The sequence below is a fragment of the Giraffa tippelskirchi genome, chromosome 11, assembly GCF_054371585.1.
Source record: "Giraffa tippelskirchi isolate mGirTip1 chromosome 11, T2T-mGirTip1v1.2.pri, whole genome shotgun sequence".
Lineage (NCBI taxonomy): Eukaryota > Metazoa > Chordata > Mammalia > Artiodactyla > Giraffidae > Giraffa > Giraffa tippelskirchi.
Window position 1 is genome coordinate 20,199,137 of NC_137285.1, and position 17,498 is coordinate 20,216,634.

General features: G+C 46.0%; 1 protein-coding gene and 1 non-coding gene across 5 annotated transcripts; both read left to right on the plus strand.

The window, feature by feature from the left end:
- Positions 1 to 159: 159 nt before the first annotated feature.
- On the plus strand, positions 160 to 17,417 carry DDX55 (DEAD-box helicase 55). Of its 4 annotated transcripts, none has more exons than XR_014068566.1 (14): positions 160 to 294; positions 3,436 to 3,486; positions 3,579 to 3,665; positions 5,051 to 5,142; positions 5,220 to 5,282; positions 7,907 to 8,056; positions 8,909 to 9,098; positions 11,845 to 11,927; positions 13,143 to 13,274; positions 14,137 to 14,229; positions 14,930 to 15,044; positions 15,501 to 15,669; positions 15,999 to 16,278; positions 16,683 to 17,417. XR_014068566.1 is itself a non-coding variant. In XM_081540442.1 (14 exons), exons 1-14 carry the CDS (start codon positions 187 to 189, stop codon positions 16,854 to 16,856), a joined length of 1,791 nt encoding a protein of 596 aa, XP_081396568.1. In that variant the 5' UTR covers positions 160 to 186; the 3' UTR covers positions 16,857 to 17,417. The 4 variants fall into 4 exon arrangements, 3 of the variants coding, with proteins under 3 accessions (XP_081396568.1, XP_081396567.1, XP_081396569.1); XM_081540442.1 differs by having other exon boundaries at positions 15,501 to 15,673; XM_081540441.1 differs by having other exon boundaries at positions 15,983 to 16,278.
- On the plus strand, positions 10,164 to 10,236 carry TRNAC-GCA (transfer RNA cysteine (anticodon GCA)). Its single transcript has one exon. It is a non-coding gene; the product is annotated as a tRNA-Cys (tRNA).
- Positions 17,418 to 17,498: the final 81 nt, after the last annotated feature.

Consider the following 17,498-nt stretch of genomic DNA (forward strand, 5'->3'; position numbering starts at 1 on the left):
GTCGGGTTCCCGTCGCCCGCTTTTATTCGCCAGAAGTCGGCTTTCCACTGTCCTGCTGCAAGGGTGCCTTTCCCGCCCTCCGGAACTTTGCGAATGGAGCGCGGTTTCCGGTCGGCCGGGTTGGCGACCGGAAGCGGAAGTGCTCCCGGGAGGCGTCCGGGTAGTAGCTCGGTGGCTGAGCGCACCATGGAGCACGTGACGGAGGGTTCCTGGGAGTCGCTGCCGGTGTCGCTGCATCCGCTGGTGCTGAGTGTCTTGCGGGAGCTGGGTTTCCCGTACATGACGCCGGTGCAGGTACTTGGCATGGGTCGTGGAGGAGGAGGGCCCTCGGTGCGAAGGGGGCAGGTTGGGAAAGGGAGACTCAGAGCTGGGACTTGTTTGTCATGTCGTGTTTCTGCTTCCCCGACTTGGGTGATGCCAAGCTGGTTAATGATCGCCAAGCAGAGGCGGCAGGCGGCAGCGCGCCTGTACCAGGGTTTACATAACACTGCCCCTCCATCCGCTCTTAGGTGCTGGGACTTAAGTGCCTGGCTCGTTCAGTTCAGTTCAAGTCGCTCAGTCGTGTCCGACTCCTCGATCTCATGAACCGCAGCACGCCAGGCCTCCCTGTCTATCACCAACTCCCGGAGTTTACCCAAACTCATGTGGATTTATCCTACTCTTAAGTTAGTATCCTGCTCTTAAGTACCAGATTCGTATCCTGGCCCTGTCCTCTCTAGATCTGTGAGACCTTGAGCAAATGGCTTAACCTCTCTGTGCTTCATTTCCTTTCCGTGTGAAATGACAAAAATAGTATTACCTAAGAGAGGTGTTGTGAGGATTACCTAAGACAATGTTATGGACACTCAGTAAATGTAACCTGTTGTCTTGTTATGTGGGCTAAGTGAAGTGTCTTGGTCCAGGTCACTCATTTATTCAAGCAGTTTCTAGAGGACAAACTGTGTATCAGGTACTCTTTTAGGCTCTGGGGATTTTGCAGTGTTGGTCCCCACTCATGGGCCTTGCTTTTTAATGCAGAAGAGAGAGAAGGGAGTAAAGAAATAAGGTAATTTCAGCTGGTGATCAGTGTTGTGGAGGAGACAGTGACAAGAAAGTACAGGGCAGAAGGTAAGATAGAGAAGGCCTCTTGGAGGAGGTGTCAGTAAGCTGATACCTGAATGAGAAAGGAGCTGGCCAAGGGATGACTTGGGGGCAGGATATTCCCGCAGAGAGAAATGCCAGTACAAATGGAATGAGCTTGGAGGAACAGAAAGAAGGCCTTTGTGGCCGGGGCACCATGAGTAGTTTAAGAGGTGAGCAAACTGAGTGCCGACCATGCAGGGTCTTAGTTGTGGGATCTTGTATTTTATTCTGAATGTAGTGAGAAGCTGTCTTACATGGGAGGCTGCAGGAAGAGAAGGGCTGTGACTGCTGTGTAGAGAGTGGACTTTAGAGGAATAAGAGAAGCGAGGATGTCCATTAGGAGGCTGTTGTCAAGTTAGAGGTGATAGTGGCTTGGAGTAGAGAGGAAGTTGTGGATATTGAAGAGTTGCTTTTGAGATAGCTTTAGGGTTGCTGAGGGACCAGATGTGGGGGTCAGGAAAGAGGAATCTAGAGGGACCCTGAGGTTTTTGTCTTTAGTGACTGGGTGATTGGTGGTATCATTTACTAAGGTGAGGAAAGCAGGGAGGTGTAGCAGTCTTCAAAGGAAGAATCTAGAGTCCTGTTTTGAAATGTTGAGATGTGTGTAGGCTTCTCAGGAAAGATGTGGCGGAAGCAGGCAGTGCTGTGTGTCATGCCTTGGGACTGTTGGGCAGAGAGGACCCAATATTTGCCAATGGAGGCTGTGGTCTAAGTGCTGTCCACTATGGTAGCCACTCACAGATGACTATTGAGAACACTTGAAACATGGTGAGTCCACACTGAGATGTACTCTAAATATAAAAATCTATAATGGATTTTGAGAACTTAGGAAGAAAGACAAGTGAAAAATATCTCATTCACTTAAAAAATATCGCTTACACATCGAGCTGACGATATTTTGGATGATATTAGGTTAAATAAAATATATTATCAAAATTCATTTTGTCTATTTCTTTTTACTTAAAAAAATATACATATATATTTATTCATTTGGCTGCATCGGCTCTTAGTTGCATTATGCAGTATCCTTCGTTGTGGGCGCAGACTCCAGAGTGTGTGGGCTTCAGGAGCTGTGGTGTGCAGGCTTACTTGCTCCACAGCATGTGGGTTCTTACTTCCCTGACCAGGGATCAAACCCAGGCCCCTGCACTGCAAGGTGAATTCTTCACCAGGGGAGTTCATCTTTTTACTTTTCTTAATGTGGCTACTAGATATGTACGTGGCTCACATTAAGTTTCTTTCTTTCTTTCTTTTTTTAAAGTATAGCTGATTTACAATGTTGTGTCAATCTCTGCTATATAGCAAAGTGACTCAGTTTTATACATAGATACATTCTTTTTTAAGTATTCTTTTCCGTTATGGTTTATCCCAGGAGATTGGATATAGTTCCCTGTGCTATACAGTAGGACCTTGTTGTTTCTCCATTTCTAAATGTGATAGGTTGCATCTATCAACGCCAAATCCCCAGTCCGTCTCCTCCTTCCCCCACTCTTCCTTGGCAACCACAAGTCTGATCTCTTATCATATTTATTTCTGTTGGGCAGCAGTGGTCCATAGCAGAGTTCTCAGTCTCTGCGCTCTTGATATTTTGGACTGGATAATTCTTTGTTATATGAAACAGTCCTGGGTGTTGTGGGCTGTTTAACAGCATCTCTGGGCTCTACTTACTAGGGGCTAGAAACAAACCACCTCCAGCTTCTCCTGCCCTGTTCTGACTACTTAACAATATCTCCAGGCACTGCCACATGTTCCCTGAGACTTACTTGTGCCGAGGCAGTTAGGAAAGTCCTGCATGTGCTGCGATGGGTGAGCTCAATCCCTGGGACCCAGGAGTGGAGTCCTGGGCGGTGGGGAGGGGGACACTTTGAAGCCAAGATATGAGTGTGCTTCAGGTTCAGCTGCTTGTTGCTGCAATAAAAGGGCCAGGCCCCTGGTAAATCTGCGGGTTCTCGGTGGTGTTTATAATGAAAGAGTCCATTTGAATCATTTTGTGCTATGAGGGCCTGAAGGAACCTTAAAACCACTGTCTTCAAACCCTTCCTGGTCTAGAGAGGAAGAGTAGGCGAGGCAGGGCTAGAACTCAGGACTTCCACCTCCCAGCTCAACTTGCTTCCCCTGCACGCCATCTGCGTAGACACCACGCCGTGTTACCTGTGACCTGACCACACTGAGGTCCCTGGTGGTGACTGATCAGAGTCCACTTTGCGGTGGGATCCAGTGTGACCAAGGCCAGCGCTGTGTTCCTTGGGCTTCGGGCCTCATCTGTGGTGTCACGGCATCCCATAACTGGTAATTTGCCATCTCTCTTTTCAGTCCGCAACCATCCCTCTGTTCATGAAAAACAAAGACGTGGCTGCAGAAGCGGTGAGTACCTTATGTCAGTGCAGCCTGTCCTCTTGTTTGCCCTCCAGAACGAACTCAGAGGAAAAGCGAACCATAGCTTCCTTCCCTTTCAGGTCACAGGTAGTGGCAAAACCCTCGCTTTCGTCATCCCCATCGTGGAAATTCTCCTGAGGAGGGAAGAGAAGTTGAAGAAGAGTCAGGTGAGCAGACCAAGTGCTTTATTTTCCCTTAGTCATCAGAGAGGTCACGGCTGAGGAAAAAGCTAGTCAAAAGCTTGAAAAAAGAAAGTACAGTGTGTCCTCATGACTTGCAGATTCTGTATTTATGAATTTGACTGCTCCTTAGCATGTATCTGTAGCTCCCCAGGCAGCAGTCACCATGCTTTCGTGCTCATGCGTGGCCTTGCCCGGGGCAGCAACACTGATGGCACATTCCCAGCTGAGCCTGAACAGGGTGACACTGCCTTCTCGTTCCTGCTCTCAGACTGTAAACAGGGGTCCTTTTCCTGGTCCACGTACTGCTGTGATGGTTTTTGTGTGTGTGTGTGTGTGGTGACTTCACTGTTTAAAATGACCCCCAAACATAGTGCCGAAGCACCGCTGAGCATTCCTGAGCACGAGGAGGCTGTGATGAGCCTTACAGAGAAAATGTGTTACATAAGTATCGTTCAGGCATGCATGATAGTGCTGTGGCTCTGAGTTCAACGTTAATGAATCAACGGCATATAGTCAATGTGATACCTTTATTTATTTAATTGAGGTATACTTGACTTACAAAGTAAGGTGTCTTTAAACAGACATGTGTGTAAAACAAGCTTATGTACTGTTAGTTTGACAAAAACATGACCAGAGGCTCACAGGAACCTAACCCCACTTCCCTAGGAGCCATGGTTCAATATTTGCTAACATAGCGTTTGGCCACTTTGTAGAGAACTGACTGTAATTCAGACTACAGCTGACCCTTGAAAAACATGGGTTTCAGTGGTGCAGGTCCACTTAAGTGTGGGCTTTTTCAGCAGTGAATAACTATAGGTCTTTGCCAACTGATAGTTTAATCCCTCCATGTGGAATGGGGTTACAGAGGAACCAAACCAGTTATACCCTGTTACATGGAGGGCTGACTTTAAATTACAGGTGGATTTTCAACTATGCTTCTGAGGTGACACAGTGGTAAGGATCTGCCTGCCAATGTAGAAGATGCAGGAGGTTTGGGTTCAGTCCTGGGGTCAGAAGATCCCCTGGAGGAGGAAATGGCAACCCACTCCAGTATTCTTGCCTGGAAAAATCCCATGAACAGAGGAGCCTAGCGGGCTCCCGTCCATGGGGTCACAAAAGAGTTGGATACGACTGGAACACGAGCACTTTTTTGACTGTGCAGAGGGTTGGTGCCCCTAACCCCCCCACCACGCCCATCATTCAACGGTCAACTCTGGTTGATAACGCACTATGGCCACGCACTGCTGGAAAAGCCCAGGAAGTACTGTTTCTCTGGAAACTTTCCTCCATGAGGTGGAGGGTGCCAGTTGTGGTTTCAGCTCTGTAAGCTGCAGGCTCTGCTAATCATGTCCTTCCCGCCACGTGGGCAGGTGGGCGCCATAATCATCACACCCACGCGTGAGCTGGCTGTTCAGATAGAGGAGGTCCTGTCTCATTTCACGAAGCCCTTCCCACAGTTCAGGTAAGTTGGGGGAAGAGTCCTGAACTTTCAGCCATGGGCTGCAATCCCTCACCTCAAAGACCCTTCTCTCGTTTCAGCCAGATTCTCTGGATTGGAGGCAGGAATCCTGGAGAAGATGTCGCCAGGTTTAAGGAGCTTGGGTAAGTTGCCTTGCTGCTTTGCTTGCTCTTGATGTTGAACTTGATGCAGGATCAAGACCTAACCGGAAACACCCCCTTCAGTCACCCCGTTCCCTACAAAAGGTATTTTCTTCCTGCTAACCTATTTTGCTCATTAACCTATTTTGGTTAATGGTCTTGTCTCTCCCGAGGTGGTCCCTGACCTCGCCTCAAGCCCCAGATGATATCTGGGGCATCTGACTGGCGTCTCACAGCTTTTGCAGAAACATCTAAAACAGGAACTTGGAATTTTCATCCCTACACTTGTACCTCATGTGGAGTTTCCTATTCATCTTTGCCCTGTACGCTTCTCCTGAGGTCGGGGAGTTAGCCTTGACTCCTCACCGTCCCCACCATCCCTCCTCTCAGTTAACCATCACCAGATCCTCAGCATTTTCTCTCTGAAGCACATCTCTAACCGGTCAACTTTCCCATCACCACATCTCCTGCTCGTTTCTCCCCTGGACTCCTGTAGTAACTGCTCTTTCTCTCTCTTCTGTGTGTTTCTTTACCTTTTAAAAAAATTAATTTGTTTATTATTTATTTTTGGCTGCTTGGGATCTTAGTTGCAACACACAGGCTCTCTAGTTGTGGTTCGAGGGCTCTGTTGTCCCGCTGGCATGTGGGGTTTTAGTTCCCCAACCAGGAATCAAACTCATGTTCCCTGGATTGCACGGTGGATTCTTAACCATGGAGCCCCAGGGAAGTCCGTCTGCTGTATGTTTCTCCTGTTGCCTCCTGGTTATCCACTCTCCCTCCATGTAGCCACCAGAATGCCAGTTAGGTCGTGTCACTCATGGAAAGCTCTTTAGTGGCTCCTGCTGGCCCTTAGGATGGATCCTAATGTTGATGTCAGCACTCTGTACTGCCGCTCTCTCCCAGGCCGCCCTGCTGACATGGTGAGCTGGCTTTCTCCCAGGTATTGTACGTGCCTGGCTCCTTTGCATCCCCGAGCGGCTCACAAAAGTCAGGGTGGTGTTGGTCTTGCAGCGTTTTACCTTCAGGGCCTAACAAGGAGCAGAGCATACAGCAGGTGTTTACTAAACATTTAGAATAAATGTTTGAAAACATGATGGCAGTCAGCCTGTGGCATTTTATTGTCCCATTATGAATAATAGTTTGTAATAAGCAGCGATAGATTTTGTGCCCAGTTTATCAGTGAATTCTTGATAAAGAAAACTCCTTTTCTTGAGTACTCGCTGTGTCCAGCTACAATGGGAGACGCTTTGCAGCGGGGGTCACAGACTCGAGTTCCTACAGGGGTCGGAGGAAAATATAAACGTCTGAGTGCAGAAGAATTGATGCGTTTGAACTGTGGTGTTGGAGAAGACTCTTGAGAGTCCCTTGGACTGCAAGGAGATCCAACCAGTCCATTCTAAAGGAGATCAGTCCTGGGTGTTCATTGGAAGGACTGATGTTGAAGCTGAAACTCCAATATTTGGCCACCTGATGTGAAGAGCTGACTCATTTGAAAAGACCCTGATGTTGGGAAAGATTGAAGGCGGGAGGAGAAGGGGACGACAGAGGATGAGATGGTTAGATGCTATCACCGACTCAATGGATGTGGGTTTGGGTAAACTCCGGGAGTTGGTGATGGACAGGGAGGCCTGGCGTGCTGCGGTTCATGGGGTCGCAGGGAGTTCGGCACTACTGAGCGACTGAACTGAACTGAAGTGGGGCTGAGTGGGGATTGGAAGAAACTGGCTAGTTTATTCCCGAATACTCATCTCCAGCTGACATGTTGCTCACAGGACTCTGTATTGCCAGGTTTTGAATTTTTTGTATTCCAGATTTTTTTTTTGACGTTTGCATGTAATTCACATTAAAAAATAATAATAATAACTCCTGCAGGGACGCAGTCTGTGTGGGGGCCACATTTGGCCTTCAGTCTGCCAGTTTGTGATCTTTACATAAAATTGTCTCTAGTTCTGTTGACATTCACATTTTATAGATGAGTGACCTGGGGCCTAAAGCAGTCGAATAAAGCCAGGGTCCTTTCAGTAAAGGCCTGGATAGTAATTATTTTAGCTTCGTCAGCCACACAGTCTGGGTCATTACATCTCCTCTCTGCTGTTAGTGTGTGAAAGCCTCCAGAGGCAACCCATGAATGAAGGAGGATGCGGAGTTACGTGCCAATAAAATGTCACAGAAACAGCAGAGGCCCGATTTGGCCGAAGGGTGTTTGCTAAGCCTTGCCCTCAATCTCAGCCTGGAACTCAGACCTGTCCCCTCATGGCGCAGCTTTCTCCTCCCAGTCTGGTGGTCTCACTTCTTGTCTATGGGATTTTAGATGACGTTTTTGGAGGGATAGGGCTTCCCAGGTGGCTCAGTGGTAAAGAATCCAGGAGACTGGATTGAACCCAGGAGACTGGGTTCAATCCCAGGGTCAGGAAGACCCTTTGGAGAAGGGAATGGCAACCCACTCCAGTATTCTTGCCTGGGAAATCCCATGGATAAAGGAGCCTAGTGGGCTACATTTTATGGGGTTGTAAAAGAGTTAGACACGATTGAGCGTGCATGCACAGGGGGATACAGGAATTGTGTTTGGAATCACAAAGGTCCCTGAGAGTCATTGAGTGCAGTAAATGGTAACTTTCCTTTCCTAGTGGGAACATCATCGTGGCAACCCCAGGCCGCCTGGAGGACATGTTCCGAAGGAAGGCTGAGGGCCTCGATCTGGCCAGCTGCGTGAGGTCCCTGGAGGTCCTGGTATTGGATGAAGCAGACAGGCTTCTGGACATGGGTTTCGAGGCAAGGTACTGGAGTTTGGACTTAATGGGCGTTGGGTGACATAGGGTGGAAAGGACCCAAGGTGGAATTCCTTTATCGCTTGGTGACTAGGTCTCTGTTAGCTGCACGTGAATTTCATATCATTAGGTTGTTTGATCCATCAGATGCTCCCACACTGTTTAAATTTCAGTTGTTCTATCTTTGATGCATTTTCCTTCATGGCTCTGTAAAAGTTTTTGTGTGTTTTAAAGAATTAAATAGCTTTGCTGCTGCTAAGTCACTTCAGTCGTGTCCGACTCTGTGCGACCCCATAGACGGCAGCCCACCGGGCTCCGCCGTCCCTGGGATTCTCCAGGCTAGAACACTGGAGTGGGTTGCCGTTTCCTTCTCCAGTGCATGAAAGGGAAAAGTGAAAGTGAAGTCGCTCAGTCGTGTCCGACTCTTAGCGACCCCATGAACTGCAGCCTACCAGGCTCCTCTGTCCATGGCATTTTCCAGGCAAGAGTATTGGAGTGGGGTGCCATTGCCTTCTCCGTTAAATAGCTTTATTGGGATCCAATTCATATGTTACACAGTTTGCTCAATTAAATAGTGTGCAGCTCAATAGTTTTTAGTCTCAAAAAGTTTTGTCTTAATTTTACTCTTTTAATTGTCCCCCCATTATAAGAGTTCACTTATATGTTTATGTTGAAGAAACGTTGGGAATAGAAGAGTATAAAGAAGAAGTAAAGATCACCCATAATCTCATCTTCCAGTAATAGCTACTGTAAATATTGTGATGGTTTCCAGTCTTCTAAAATCCCTGTTTAGTATCATAAAACACCCTTTGTTCATTATGCTGATCAGTAAGGGGTTAAGGTGAGCCCTTCTCTTTTTAGCATAAACACCATCCTGGAGTTTTTGCCGAAGCAGAGGAGAACGGGCCTTTTCTCGGCCACTCAGACCCAGGAAGTGGAGAACCTGGTGAGAGCAGGCCTGCGGAACCCCGTGCGCGTCTCAGTGAAGGAGAAGGGCGTGGCGGCCAGCAGCAGCCAGAAAACCCCTTCCCGCCTGGAGAACCACTACATGGTGAGCACTGGGTGTTTGCACTGACTTCTGCCCGTCAGTGACGGTGATGACTGGGGTTAACAGTGTGATTTACTTGAGACTGAAATTTGCTAACAGTGGTTCTGAAGTGTTCTCACAAAAAATTCAAAAGGTGAAGTGAAGTGATAGGTGTATTAACTTGATTATGACAGTCATTTCACTGTGTATATGTAGGTTAAGTCATCACATCGTACACGTATATATTACTACATGTATATATTTTTACTATATAAATGTGCTTAAATATATACAATTTTTATTTGCCAATTGTACCTCACTAAAGCTGGAAAAAAGTAGAACCAGTATTGTTAGTCAAAGCAGTTTACTGAAAAAATCACCAATTTTTTTGACTTGTACTACTTTCAATAAGCTTAGTTCCATTTTTCCTTTGAAATGATCAGCTCTAAGAATTGTTTGAACAGCTTATTAGATTTTCAACTAAGTAAGTTTTTACTTACTTGAAAAATGATTTTCAAGTACTTTTTTCTTAACTGTCACTGTATGTTTTATCAATATGATATACTGTGTTGCCACTAATATGTGTTAACTCTTAGCAGTTAAAACAAAAAGCAAGCAAAAATTAATGATGAGTGCTCTATGGATTAGCTTTCAGTTTTCTAGGTAACTAAGTCTGTAAGATGATACCCTGAGGCACCTTTGAAGTGCAGCATTTGGGGAAAGGGCTGGGATACATGGTATGTGTGATGATACTTGTCATTCAGCAAGTAAATGAATAAACAAGTTAACACGGGCATAACTGTGTTTTAAGCATACTCTCCAGGGATGGTGTCCTTGGGCCTCCTACCCCCAAGTGATCAAACTGTTTGACATGTGCACAGGGTGTGCTGGGTACAGGCATGGGACACACTGGGTTCCCGGCCTGTCAGTATGAGCCTGAGTTAGAGAAGGGCACAGCCAGACAAGCAGCTGAAACACAAAATCTAACGATAGACTCTCTGAAGGAGCCCTTTTGGGTGACAGTGTTCTGCTCTGGAACCTAAATGTTTGGTGTGTTCGTTTTACAGCTAGGAGTTGCTCACTTTAGCTTCCCTGATGGCTCAGATGGTAGAGTGTCTGCCTGCAATGCAGGAGACTCAGGTTCAATCCCTGGGTCAGGAAGATCCCCTGGAGAAGGAAATGGCACCCCACTCCAGTACTCTTGCTTGGAAAATCCCATGGACAGAGGAGCCTGGCAGGCTACAGTCCATGGGGTCTCAAAAAGTCAGATGCGACTGAGCGACTTCACTTTCACTTTCTTTGAATTTGCAGCAGTAAATCCTAGCTGCTGCTGCCCTTCCTCACCAGGCAGCGGGAGGGCTTTTCTGAATGTGATTGTTAGTAGTGAATCCCCTCCTTCTGTCCTCTCTGGTCACTGGCTCAAGCCAGGAAGCATCTAGAGAGGATGGTCAGCCAGGGTGGCCAGGCCAGTGTCCCTGCTCGATAGGGCACCTCTATATCGTCAGCCAGGGAACAGGGTTTTTCTTTTGGCTGAGAGGGGCTCCCCAGCTCCTGAGCACGGTGATGTGTTTGCAGAGAAGTGGGCCATTTCCAAACCAGTGTCCCTAGTGCTGTGGACTGTAGGGCGATGAGGTCGTCGTTCTTTGTGTCAGTTCTTGGAGGGTCCGGGGGTAGGTGGGTCAAGGCAGAAGAGTTTGCAAATGAGAAAACTGCCTCTGGTGCAGCTGTCAGGAGGATGTTTTTGAAATCAGACCGGGGGTGTTATACTTGGTGTTGCTGTTTCTGCTTGCTGCCAGGCTGGTGAAGTCGGGTGGCCAGCTCTTCCCAGGGGAGAGAGGAGGCCGTGGACAGTGAGGTGGTTAAGAGCAGGGGTGCAAGGGCTCGGCCGCCCAGGTGCACAGCTCAGCTTTGTCCCTTCCTAACCGAACCAGGTGGACTTACCAGTTCATCACCAGTAAAATGGGGGCTCAGGGAGCACCCACTTCATAGGGTTGCTGTGAGGGTTGGTTTATTAAAACACATGAAGGTTTTAGGCCAATGCTTAGTATGTAGTATGTACTAATAAATTAGCTTTGGAACCCACTGTGGCTGCCGTTGCATTCTGCTCTTTTGCATTCATTTAAGCAATTGTATTTAGAAATGTCTGAGTGTGTGAGAAAGAAAGTCCCAATTGAGGATTTGGTTTTAGTATTAATAAAAATGGGGAGAATGCATTCAGGTAGATTGACATGTCTTCAATTTGGGAGCCTGAAAAGGAGCTCCAGTCTGTCTCCATGGAGGTCTGTGAAGTAATTCTGTACAGTCCATTCTGGAAATCTGTGTTCACCTTAGAGCAGTGATTTCTGAACATGGCTGTGCCTCAGAATCTCATGGGTGCTATTAAATGATAGTGACCCTTGGGTCCAATTCCAGAGCTGCAATCTGTGGTCTGTAGGCTGTATCCGAGGACCTGTATTGTAGAGCCCTCCCCTGGGGATGGTGTTACGGCCGGCATGGTGCTGTTGGCATGTTGGAGTTTGGGAGGTACTTACTGCACTGAGTGACTCGCTGTCCTCAGTTACATGATTATGTGATTTAACATGTGACAGCAGCAGGGGCGATGTTAATCCTGAGCTCAGTGGACTGAGTAACATCCTGGTGAAAGTCTTCCTCTTCATGGAGGAAGTTAGAGTCCTTAAAATTTAAGGCCCAAACTGAAAATAGCTGTGGGGTTGTTTTTATTGTCAGCAAATTTGTCTTTATTTTATTGGTTTTCCTTTTTATTTTGCAGGTCTGTAAGGCAGATGAGAAATTTAATCAGCTGGTACATTTTCTTCGAAATCATAAGCAGGAGAAACATCTGGTCTTCTTCAGGTAATCCTTCTGGGGTTCAACTACACCTGGAATGTGCATGTGTGTGTAGCCTTGAGGTTTGGAATTTCTTTTAGGTTGGTCCTGTTAGAAGTGTGTTTAACTGCAAGTAACTGAAAACCCAACTTCTGCAGCTCAAGCAGGAGGGGTTTATTTTTCTCCTGTAAAAAGGAGTCCAGAGGTAGGCAGTTGCTAACATTGGTTTCTGTCTCAGCAACGACAAGGCCAGTGTTTCAGTGACTGTCTTGGCCTTTCCTTCCTGTAGGTCAACTCTAACTTTGAGATGACCACTGTGACACCTTGTCACATCTGCACTGGAAGCAGATAAAAGAGGAAAGGCAGGGGGAAGGGCAGAACACCTGCCCCTGCCCCTGGCTGACTTCTGCTTTCATTGCATGGGCCAAAGATGGGCCACCTGGCAGCCCCTCACTGTGAGAGGTGGATAAATGAGTGGGTAGCTGTCCCAGCCTCTGTAGTAGAGGGAGATGAGGGAGGAAGTGGTTGGGATGGTGTTTAATCAGCCAGCCTAGTGTCTGTCATGCTGGGATATGTCCTGTTGTCAGAGTGCAAGAGAGGAACAGATGCGTGCATTCTTTGGGCTTTTTCCTCTGTATATACCTACAGTGGTGTTCTTTGGCATACCCAAAGAATTTCATGTTTCTTTTCTACCCATCATTTCACCAATAAAATGCAGTAACTATATTGACACATAGTTAGAAATACAACCTGGTTCTCTCTCTCTCTCTCTCTCTCTCTCTCTCTCTCTCTCTCTCTCACACACACACACACACACACACACACACATGCAACTGAAACAAAGATTTCACAGAACTGCACCTGACTAGGTGGGAGGCATTCTGATGCTTTCTTTTCTGTTCTGCTCTGATTTTTTAAAAATGCTGGTCCAGACTCACTAAATTGATTTCAGGACTCACCAGATTGCTTTCAGGATCTGTGCCTTGTGGCCTTGGTGTGTAAAACCACATCCTTATATACAGTGTGACTCATGGAAAACAGTGGGGAATCCAGCAGTGGTCACTTAGCACAGTCTTTAAAAATTTTTTATTTTGGCTGTGTTGGGTCTTTGTTGCAGCACATGGCCTTTCTTTAGTTGTGGCGGGCAGGCTTCTTTTATTGTGGTGCAGGGGCTCACTTGCCTTGTGGCATGTGGGATCTTAGTTCCCTGACCAGGGATCAAAGCCCTGTCTCCTCTCCCAGCACCTGCGCCTGCGTGGAATACTACGGAAAGGCTCTGGAGGCCCTGGTGAAGGGTGTGAAGATAATGTGCATTCACGGAAAGATGAAATACAAGCGCAATAAGATCTTCATGGAATTCCGCAAATTGCAGAGGTGGGTTGGCTTCCCTGGAGATGGCAGATCTCCAGCCTCTGCTCTTCTGCAGGTTGCTCTGCCTCCAGATCTTCTCATGTGTTGTTGGAACCCTGTTCCTTCTCTAGCCCGATTATCACGTCTTCTCCTGCCGCCCTTTGTGCTGAGCCCATTACACTTTGCTACACTGACTTCCTTCGTCAACTTCCCTGCTCAGTTGTAAGCTCCATAAGAACGGGAACCTGTGTGTTATGTTCATTTTTGGATTCCCCACTATCTGGCTCAGGTCTGGCCCAGGGTTTGGTAAGCTGTTTGTTGAATGAATGGGTAGACAGAGTGGATGGGAGAAACCCATTGAAGGTTCCGGGTTGACTACATTATAGGGAAGCTGTGTTTCTGGAGACTGTAACTTGACTCTGTTTGTGGATAGAAATAATACTTTTTTGTTTTTCTTGATCACTGAACATTCTGGCTATATTAAAAACAATCTTTTAGGCAAAGTGGTAGACTTGATGCTTACACCTCAGTATGAGAGAGAAAATTTCATTTGTTTTTTTTTAAATGGCTGCTAAGGATTAGACCAAATACAGTGTTTTTGGGGTTTTTCTTCCCCAAGCGAAATATGCTAATTAAAAAAATCTTTTCGTTATTTTTCATTCATCTTTTCATTATCTCCCCACCTCTTTAGAAATTTCACTGAGAACTTGTGAAGTCCTAGAGATTCTTAGGAGGAAGAAAAATAAAAATGTTATTACTATATATTTGCTTCCGTGAGAGATTCTGCAACTTGTTTTTACTGTCATCATCTTCAAATTAGTAACAACTGCTTGGTGGTGAGGAAATGGTGGTCTCCTTACTCAGATGGTGTTTTCTTATTTTCTAGTGGGATTTTAGTGTGCACTGACGTGATGGCCCGAGGGATAGATATTCCTGAAGTAAACTGGGTTTTGCAGTATGATCCTCCCAGTAATGCCAGGTACAGAGAATGTTACTTGCTCTGTGTAGGAATCTAGTCTAACGAAACAGGAATCGTGAGGAAGGTAAACATAACGATGGTTGTCAAAACATTATGAAATAGCAAACGTCGGGGAACTGGTGCATTATCACTGATAGGTCAATAGTGATACTGTATTGTATTTTCAGATACCTTTTTAAGTTCTTGCAGAAATGCACATGAATAGAGTGTTTAAAGGAAAACAATATATATACTACATATGGAGATTTCAGTTATTCTGAAAGCAAGCATATATTTCTAGAAAATACCTCCAAACGTAGGAAAATGCCTGCAAATACAAACTCTTAAGCAATACTAGTTAATTCTGGGTGGAGTCAGGGGTTGGACTCACAAATCACTTATATTTTCTTTTTTATATTATACTTTTCATTGTTTTCCAAAATTTCCACTGGGACCACGTCTTCCTACCTGTATCATTAGATGAGCATAAATTTACAAGTTTTATAGTTGACATTAAATGTCTAAGAGATTGTTCTCTGGTCTGCAGTGTGTATATTTAATTGCCAGCTCTTCTGTAACACTAGTAAGTGGCAGGGTTGGGACTGAGCTGTGGAGTCGGGCGGCTCCTCGTGTCATTTTAGGCGCGTCAGCTGCGTGGCCCGAGGCCAGTGCTCTGCTGAGCTGTCAGGTGGTGACTGTGCCCGCCCCGTGTCGTTCCCAGTGCCTTCGTGCATCGCTGTGGCCGCACAGCCCGCATCGGCCATGGCGGCAGTGCGCTCGTGTTTCTCCTTCCCATGGAAGAGTCATACATCAATTTCCTTGCAATTAACCAAAAAGTAAGCTGTCTTCCTTTTTTCTGTGGAATTCCCAAAGCCAGGGTAGTTGTAAAAGTTCTCTTCCAGAAAGTGGTCCAGAATGTAGATTAGGGTCCGGGCTGGCGGTGTCAGTGTGGGAAGCTGTCTAGCTTTATAAGGCTGTGGAGAGGCTCTGGGGGTCCACTGCTGGCCCCAGCTGAGCATCATTACTTGGGAACACAGACCTGTGTTACCATATTTTCCAACCAGAAATCAGGATTGTTATGTAAAATCTGATTTTAAACTTTGCTTTAACAAATTTAAAATACTTTCTGGACCAAGTGAAATACTTGGGTTGGATTTGGACTTCAAAGCCTCCACTGTATAAGATTAAAATGAGTGGTTTTGCTTTTGATTTTACTGGCACTGGCTCTGATGGGGTAGCCTTGGCGGGGGGAGGCGGTCCCAGCCAGAAGTGATGATGTGGTCCCTGTGCAGTGCCCCCTGCAGGAGATGAAACTCCAGAAGAACACAGCCGACCTCCTTCCAAAGCTCAAGGCCATGGCCCTGGCCGACAGAGCTGTGTTTGAGAAGGGCATGAAAGCTTTTGTGTCATATGTCCAGGCTTATGCCAAGCATGAATGCAACCTCATCTTCAGATTAAAGGGTAAGTTGGATTTGCTCACCATCTGAAACATTTGACGGTGCTTCCATTGCAGGGGGTAGGGGTTTGATCCCTGGTCAGGGAACTAAGATCCTGCATGCTGTGTGGCATAGCCCCCCCAAAATAAAAGTCTTCCTTGGGTTTGGCTAGCTACTGGCTGCTGAGTATTCTTTTAGTAAAAATTAATTATTTTAATTTTAATTAAAATGAGTCCATTGGATCACTTAGAAAAAATTACATTGCTATGAATATTCTATTGGTTGATGCTTACAGTCCTGTTTTGGGTGTGCTAACTCTGATGTTTTGGTTTAATCAGATCTTGATTTTGCTAGTCTTGCTCGAGGTTTTGCCCTGCTGAGGATGCCCAAGATGCCAGAACTGAGAGGAAAGCAGTTTCCAGATTTCATGCCTGTGGATGTCAACACAGATACCATTCCATTTAAAGACAAAATCAGAGAAAAGCAGAGGCAGAAGCAATTATTGGAGCAGCAAAGAAAAGAGAAAACAGAAAATGACGGGAGAAGAAAATTCATAAAAAATAAAGCTTGGTCAAAGCAGAAGGCCAAAAAGGAAAAGAAGAAAAAACTGAATGAAAAAAGGAAAAGGGAAGAGGTAAAGCGGGCAATTTTTAAAATTAAATACTCAACTTAGAATTCTGAACAAATCTCACAGAAGTGTAATGTATAGTGCCTTCTAATAGGAACTGCATAGGACTCTTAGATTTTTGTTCTGTCTTGGTGGCTTGGGTTGGGGAATGTGCTATTTGTGAAAGCTGATCTAAGAGCATGTAGTTCCCGATTGATTAAAAAGTGCTGGTTTGGGACTTCTCTGGTGGTCCAGTGGTTAGGACTCTGCACTTTCACTGCCGAGGGGCCCAGGTTCAGTCCCTGGTTGGGGAACTAGAATTCCAGAAGCCTCCCAGAGCGGCCAAAAAAAAACCCCCAAAATTTTGCTGGTTTCACTTAGAACACTGTTGCTGAGAAATTCAGTAGCTTGTTGGTCTCTTCTGCACTCAGGGTTCTGATATGGAAGATGAAGACATGGAGGAACTTCTGAATGACACAAGACTCTTGAAAAAGTTTAAAAAAGGCAAAATTACTGAAGAAGAATTTGAGAAGGGGCTGTTGACAAGTGGCAAAAGATCAACGAACACAGATTTGGAGATCTCAGATTTGGAAGATGACTGCTGATTCCCGCCCCTCAGGTGAAATGCACAGGAGTGGGGGATGCAGGAGCGGCCCCCACTTGGCAGACAGCTCGAGCTTCCTTCTACTGAACATCAGAACTGCAGCAGCCATTGGGGAGCTGCTGTTGCAGCAACGGCAGATGTGAGGGGTTTCACGCTTGCGAGCCTTTTACTAAAATCATACCAGCCTTGAAGTCTAAGAGAAGAAAACGTAAATTTACTTAACTGTAAATAATAGATGTCAATATTTATTTTGATGGGTTACTTAAAGAGCTCATTCTTTGGTGGCTGTTTTATACTTATTAAACTTATTTAATATAAAGGTACTGAAGTAGATTTGATTTGAGAGCTTTCAATAGTTCCTCAGTGTTTTCTGGCACCTGATCTCCCTTCCCTGGGTGTCTTTACCTCTGGACACTCAGTTCTCTCTTTGATGTACTGGACTGAACAGTCACACAGCCTGTAGTACCGTTTTATTGGTGAATATATGAAAAAGCAGCAGTAAGTCATTCTGGGAAAGAAAATGATTATACCTCCTGTTTAATAAACTGTAGTTCTAATCGACTGTGCCTTAGTATGTGAAGGTGGCTGCCCAGTGTCTTTACCAAGATGGATAATATATCTAGTGTCAGAGCCCTCTGGCTGG

Excerpts from the sequence above, each read along its gene's own strand:
- DDX55 (XM_081540441.1), top strand. The coding sequence starts at position 187 with ATGGAGCACGTGACGGAGGGTTCCTGGGAGTCGCTGCCGGTGTCGCTG. Across the intron at positions 9,099-11,844 it reads GCCTGGAGAACCACTACATG|GTCTGTAAGGCAGATGAGAA; the intron begins GTGAGCACTGGG and ends TTTATTTTGCAG. Across the intron at positions 15,045-15,500 it reads TCCTTGCAATTAACCAAAAA|TGCCCCCTGCAGGAGATGAA; the intron begins GTAAGCTGTCTT and ends GTCCCTGTGCAG.